Below are 7611 nucleotides of genomic sequence, written 5' to 3'. Positions count from 1 at the left end.
TTACTTGGGCACGCGATGTACACGAGCTATATCTACAACAGTAGATTTGTCTATACCTTTTCTTAATCTCGAGTTTTCTTGCTAATTAGTGGAGGTATGAGGTGCACGATTTTTCGGTATGAATGGTGTGCTGGTAGTTTACGAGGTTTGATCCTTAATTAGGGTTACCCAAATACGGTAAGAATTCGTATGCAGGCAGTGATTAACAGGAAAAACACCCGAAGGAGTAGAACAGTCCTTGGCATGAGACCGAATATATATCTAACTACTTTGAATTTGTGAATCAGGATAAATTTAAGAGGAAGATCTGATTGTTCAAAGTCAAATTTCATTTTAATGGTAGATACTTCTGAAGCAATACCTGCTGAAATCTGTGATATTGTAACCACTTGTTTTATTGTTGCTTGTTGCTATGAGAAAATTGTTGACGATATACCTTTGTTAGTTTCACAAAGAAATTCGCGAAGACCACATCCACCTCTATCTTTTTCTTCTTTTTATCTTTTTTCTTTCTTCAATACAAATTGCACCTCTGAAATCCAAATCATTTCGTCCTATTCTAAAATTCAACAAAGGAACTCGATTGGCCTGATTTGAAAAAGAAAATATTCACAAAATAGGGTAAATCTAAGAAACTGGATAGTTTTAACGAACTTTTGAGAAGCACAAAATGATTTAACCTTTAATCGCAAAGCCCTGTTAATTTCTGAAATGTTACAAATTGCAAAAAATCTCCATATCTGTCATTGTAATAAAGTTTATTTTTCGGATAGTTTTACAATCAGTGGAATATCTAAATTACATGAGTGTTGAAACTGTTTAATATGCGTTTGAAAGTCCCATTAAGTACATTATAATACGTGTATCATACTTATTAAGTACCTTTAAAATAATAATAATAATAATAAAAATACATTTTATTTATAAACCTAAAATATTCAAAATAAAAATCCTTTGGCTTAATTTCACAAATTTCTTATAAACTTTTTTTGATATAATAGCGTAAAACAATCATCAAAAATTACGATTTCATTGTAACAGGTAAAATGAATAAAAATATTTGAAAAATCCTAAATTATTTACACAAACCATTTCTTGTCTCAAATATACTGCTTAAATGTCTTAAATCTATTTTAAGGTGATTTTATACAAGTGCGGTGACAATTTTTATTCATTAACAATAGTGCTAAAAACGCCTCTAAGCTGACGAAGAAGTCGAAGGTGTAGGAACTTTAAAAAATTTTATAATCATTTAAAAACCTTATTCCTAAGATATGTACCATAAATTAATTAAAATCAACCAAAACTACGTACATTAAATATTAACACAGATGGCTCCTATAATATGCTTAGTTCTACCTCAGTTGCATTTTGGACGCTGCTACTCAAATTATCTACTAGGCTGCTCATTATTATTTAGAGCCTCCCCAACTGGAGCTTCCTTTTTAGAGAAATCTTCTGCAGACTCTGTGGAGTAAACTTCAGACTCTTCTTCGTCTTTCCCCACAACATCTATATCGCTCTGGAAGGGAGGTGTGTAGAGTCTTGTGGGATTGAAGTAATCTTGCCCATTAGTGGTGACTTTCCCAACAAAGTTCCTTATCTCATCCAACCTAATGTACGCCTCTTCACGTTCGTTTTCATTACTGCTCCCTGGAGAATCCGCCACTGCAACCACCCCATTCCCGTCATCTGTTTCATGCTTTTTCAGATGTCTATCCAAATTAGTTTGTTGTCCAAAGCATCTTTCACATAAAGGACACTTGAACGGTTTCTCCTTATTGTGAATATTTCTTACATGTCTTTGCAGGTTGCTAGAAATGCTAAAACTCCGTTCGCAGTACCTACACTTGTAGGGCTGTTCTCCAGTATGCGTGCGCAAGTGCCGAGTCAAGTTGGCACTTCTCGGGAATACCTTCCCGCAGAACTTGCAAGCATAGCGATCTTTGACCTTGCCTGGGTTCGGATGGTGTATAACATCGTGGTAAGGTTTGACCGGATTGAAACCTTGAAGGCCTGGCCGAAGAAGGTCAAGTCTCTGATGTAAAGAAGAGTTGAGGAATGGAAACCTAGGAGGCGCAAATGGGAGCAACCGATCGTTGCCCTGCTGGAACATTGGAAAATTCGCTCGGTACATTTCCAGCATCATTGGGTAAGTCGGTCGTGGGTAGGCCATGGGAGGTGTTATAGGGGAGGGTTTCTTTTGCTCCTCCACTTCAATTAGTGCGGACGTTGTAGGTGGTGTTGGGGTCCGGCTAGGGACAACTTCCACCTTCCGTTTCGTAGTTGGAGTAGGGCATGAAGAGTGCCACCCAGAAAGATCTAAGGGCTGTTCCCCGTCTTGACTTGACGCAGATCCTGGCCTGGAGATAGTAAAATCTTTAGGAGCTTCTTCTCTTCCTTTATCTCTAGTTGCAGTGAAAGCTGTAGGCCTTGCAGGGGATGGAGTTAAATCCGCCTCCTCCGCTGTCGGAGGACTAATTTTTTCCACCACACTTGGCAATCTTGGGGGCGTGAACCTCTCCTTGTATGCCTCGATAGCCTCAGGAGTTTCCATTTTTACTCTCCTAAAAGACTCTTCTTCTGCTTTAACTCTATGCAGCTGGGCGAGGATACTAGAGCCCTCCTCCACTTTACATTTCTTCACCGCAGACTCGCTATCTTCCAGTTTCACCCTGTGAATCTTCGTTTGATGTTCATATTCAGCTCTTATAGTTTCAGGAGCCTCAACTTTGAACCTTTTTATATGTTCTTCGTTACTGTCTTCCACTTTGCGCTTCTTCAACGCAGGTTCATCTTCATCTACCCTCCTATTAATCTTCATCTGATGATCATCCTCAGCTCTAGCATTGTGGTATTGATGCAGAAAGAAAGGGTTAATAAATGCGGGGTTAGGAGTAGTGGGAAATATGCCTTGCATCTGGTAGTTGGGAAATTGCGGAGGAAGGGCAAATGGGAGAGGGGATCTGTAGAACGGGTAGCTACTGGCCATTGGAAGCTGAGGGGGTGAGGTCAGGGAGGGTGGCTGTCCAGTTGAGTCACAGAATCGTTTATGCTTAGAGAGAGACGTAACAGTGGAGAATGGTTGACCGCACTTTGCGCACTTGATTTGGAGTCGACAGTCTGAGTGCATGCGTTTGTGTCTGCACAAATTTGAGAATTGCGTATAAGCCTACAAAGAATCAAAATCATAGATTAGGAACCTTATCAGTGTCATAAATTTATGATTTCTCCTGACCTTAAAGCAAACCTCGCATTGAAAAGGTTTGACAGACGAGTGAATATGCGTATGCTGCTTTAACCCGGATGAAGTGGCGAAGGTTTTTCCACATTCTGCACATGCGTGCGACCGTGCTCCCACGTGATGGGTTCTGATATGTCTTTGGAGGTTGCTAGGGTCTGTGAAAACCTTAGGGCAGTTCTCGCAGTGGTACTTCTTGGTTTCACCATGGGCTTGCGCCCTGTGTCGGATCAAACAGGGCTTGTAAGAGTAGGCTTTAGGGCAGAGATCGCACTGGTACTCGTTTTTCCGGTGGTGGTGCTTTAGGATTAGGTGCTCGTCTAACCTGGAAAATTTTACATGTGAGAATGCTGATAACGTTGATTCGGAAGGGCATTAATAAAAGGCTGCTGAATAATATTGCTGGGCACATCGATAGTTTGGTTTAATGTTTCGGGAAAGCGACCACTAAAGTGGGTGATGGATTATCGTGCATTGGAAGGCACCATAATTAATAAATTATTTACGAGATTCACACGCGACATGTACTCCTTTTATTAATCGCAGTGCCATCTGGTGATGTTCACACGATTAGTTCCTTTTCTAAACTATATCGAGCCTTTATATGAAGGTTCTTGTGAATATCGTTCTCGAGTAAAACTCGGTACAGTATCAATGTATTTTCTAAAGCAAAATTTCAGGTGAATGAAAGATTTTTAGAAAAAAAATACAGACTATAGAGACTTTTAATCAGATACGATAAGACACCGTATCCAACATGGTTATATCTATTATTCAGAAGTTTTCACAATTTATGAGTGTGGTGAGTTTTTGATGGTTGTTGGTTTTCGTGTGGAAGATTTCTAACTTTTGATAACAGTTGACATGATTTAGGATATCGTAATTAATTTTCCGCGTTAAAAAAACTGTGAAACTCATTGGGCTCATTCATATTAGTCTTACTGGGTACCATTAAGTGAAATTTGGTTTAAACCTGTGTTGTCAGTTATTTGTATAAAATAATATTGATTTTGACAGGTATATTGCAAAAAGGATTAGATTTATGTACGGAGATAATAGAAAATTTTCTAAAATTTGTATACTAATACATACATAACATAGATTAACCCCTAGTTCCCTGGTTTTGAAATGGTTTTTTGCAAACTACAAATAATATAGATAAATAAATAAAAAATCACTATAAATTTGTATAATGTAAATGGTTCTTTAACATTATGCATTAAAGCAAAATTTTTTTTCTTGTTGACCAAAAACTGAGAGTGCGCAAATTAAGTTACGAGCCATTAAATAAAAAAAATTATGAAATATTTTTTTCTTAATTCGTAGACCTAGAAGAATATATGCCTTTTTTGCATCATTTCATCATGTTTATTTCGTATTAAAATAACAAACGGTGGCCAAGGTGGAAAAAACAGGGAAGTACGGCAAGCAGGTCGAAAATAATTACATATTAATAATTATATATTAAAAATGCTATGGAAAGCACTATGGAAAATGTGAATTTGCGGAATCTTTAATATTATCCTTTCCAAAAAAAATTATAATAAAGAAATCTTGCAATATGCCGTTTACGGTTCTCAGCGTTAATACATTTTTTCACGCTTGTTCGAGAATTAAATTTGATATTTTATTATCTTCTTTAAGTCTATCGACTTACGTTATAGTAAAAATGACTAGAGGGAGGTGGAAATTTTTAGACTCACACTTCATTCTAACCATGTCCCTAGCAAGAATAACATCATCAACGGAAAAATCAGTCTAATAAACTCACTTATGTCAATAACAAGGCCACATAAACAAGTTATTTTTCTCCTCATAGTCTCCTGTTCAACTACAATAATCATGGTGGTATCTATTTTTCTAGCAGAATCACCAAGGTCAACAAACTATTTTTATCAAACTATTATCTTTCAGTACATTGAACTTTAAATAAATTCACAACAATTATTATTATTGGCCACACAAATTAAACTCATTAAATTCAATTTAAAATAGAATCAAGGATTGAAACCCCAACTTACTTATCTACATCACTAAATGGTTGATCACAGGTGTAGCATCTGGTTTGAGTGTCGTCGTCTTCCTCTTCCTCACGCTCGTCAACCGTTTCGCTATGTTGTGAGGCTAAAAGAGAATGTTACGTAATCACAAAAATAAAGATATCTTATATATATATGTATATATATATTATTATAAAACATATATTTATTATATATTATATATATTTATATATAATATATATATATATATATATTATATTAAAAATATTCCGCATGTTGATCTATGAGATAAGGAAGGGCCATAACTTGTAGAGAAACTTCAAGGTAAATCTGAAAAATTTTTAACATACCAAGAACGAAGCAATTTGACCGTGAAGAACAATCACATCGAAAATCAACAGGTTGTAGAACAATACAGCACCCACGGCACCCTTGCACCCCTAAATGAATAGAGCAAAGCACTAAAAAAGGGCGATATCACTTTGCGTTGAACCAAATGACCCCCTCCAACCCCGGTCAAACGATATACACACAACATTTTTACCCTGTTTCAATAATTATTATCACTTATGTCGGTCAGTGAGTCCCAATGGTGGGGGATGGATTGGGAGTTAGTAAATTCGGAGTCGTTGATTCGGCTAGAGGTGTTTATGACGTATTTTTCGTGGTAGAGTAATTGTTAATTTAGGGAGAAAGAGAAACTTAATTGCGTTGTCTTTGCTTTAAGACTTAATAATAATTTTAAATGCTTCTTTGTGCAAGGGATGGGAGTTTAATTGCAAATTTTGTATAATTAAGTATTGACAAAAAGTTAATTCTCTCACATATCGTCAGAGCACTAGAAATGATTCAGTAGTGTTAAATAAGGGTGGGAAGTTTAATTATTAAAATGAGGGATGTGGAGAGGGTGAGCTTCCGGCAAATGCCCGGAAAAAATTGACGTTAGATCCTGATTGATAACTGTCGCCCGATTTGGGTTTTAACGTTTGTTACATCACGCACATGAATTTAATCATTTGGCATTCACAATCAGTATTTGAGTGTAAAATTCTAGCAAATTGAGAACAAAATATACAACCTCAACCTTCAAGATTTTCTTCTGTTGCAGCAACAATTAGAGGAGGTTGTAGCTCAAAAAATTGTACAGTCAGATAAACCGGATAGTGGACCGTACATCTCACTTTTTCTTATCTTATTTCGTTAGTAAAAAATTTAGTTTTGGTTTTCCGAGATGACAAATAAACAAAATACAAAATGCAAGTAACTATTGATTCTGATACTACTTAGTTAACTTATCAAAGGCAATCTGACACATTCCACACGTGAAAACCTCCGAGAATTATTTTAAAATTTCGCAGAAGTCTTTTTTAAAAATTTCGCAGAATTCATTTTTCAAAACTCTATAAATTGCATTCAGTCGACGAAAAAAAAGTTTCAATCACTCTCTAAGTGTGCAGCTCTAAATCTGCCGACAATCGAGTTAAAAATGTTGTACCCAAAGAAATGCAAAATATCCAATTAAAAGATTATTAATTAATTAACAATTTCACATGACTGTGCAGTACTGTCGCTTTACTGCTGGGTAAGACATTTTGCATACTTTCTAAAAACCTTTGGTATTTCCTCTCGATGAATTTCCAAATATGGAAGTTTTGGTTAGTGTGGGTTTTTTACAATTTTGTGTATCTTTTTTTTAAGTCCAAAACTTAAAGAAATATTGTTGTACTCTTCATTTTTCAAATCTATGTTTCTTTTCTAAGAATTTTTGCAATTGTGTAAATTTTCCAGAAGATTTTCCGAATGCTGCGATAATCTGTTTTTGTTTATGTTTCCTGGAGTTTTTTTGTATTGTGTTGCCTAATTCCTTCTTCAATTTTTTCATTTTATATGTCTAAATATATTCACACAAATTGGCCTTAAATCCCTTCGAAAATCATGACGGTTGGATGGTAAAGTCAGGTGTGTCAGTTTAACCGTATTTACCGACACATCTGTCGGTGGTACGGTGCGTTACGCCCCAATCAAATATTCATTGCATAACGTTTGGTTAAAAACAAAAGGGGGCCATATGGCACAAGGGACACACAACTTTATCTGATGGTTTAGAGCACTCCAAATCTATTTCAATAAATTTGCGTGCAACTCAAAAAACAATCCACCTTAATCCTCTATAGCCGATGAAATTGTCTAAATATTATCAAGTATTTTTATCTATCAACAGTTTTAATCCGGGTACCCCATGAATGGGCAATCTAAAGTTACATCTCAATTTCAAATGGAGTGAAATAAGCCCTTTTCTATTTGCGTTCGTGCGAGCGGCTAAGGGTTTTCACCCCCTGAACTTTAAAAGTTTTTAATTCACACATTATG

At 36.1% G+C, this 7611-nt stretch overlaps 1 protein-coding gene across 5 annotated transcripts in view; it reads right to left on the bottom strand.

Moving 5' to 3' along the window:
- Window positions 1-748: 748 nt before the first annotated feature.
- LOC136416847 (transcription factor hamlet-like) overlaps window positions 749-7611 on the bottom strand; it is a 61180-nt gene continuing 54317 nt past the window's right edge. For all 5 annotated transcript variants that reach the window (XM_066402218.1, XM_066402220.1, XM_066402219.1 and 2 more), the window contains 3 exons: window positions 5263-5365; window positions 3239-3566; window positions 749-3172 (listed from right to left, as the gene is read on the bottom strand). In XM_066402218.1, coding sequence (XP_066258315.1) covers window positions 1391-3172; window positions 3239-3566; window positions 5263-5365 — 2213 coding nt within the window. In that variant the 3' untranslated portion in view covers window positions 749-1390. The remainder of the gene's footprint in view (window positions 3173-3238; window positions 3567-5262; window positions 5366-7611) is intronic.

This window comes from Euwallacea similis, chromosome 25, assembly GCF_039881205.1.
Source record: "Euwallacea similis isolate ESF13 chromosome 25, ESF131.1, whole genome shotgun sequence".
Lineage (NCBI taxonomy): Eukaryota > Metazoa > Arthropoda > Insecta > Coleoptera > Curculionidae > Euwallacea > Euwallacea similis.
This window is presented reverse-complemented; position numbering and strand designations above follow the sequence as displayed.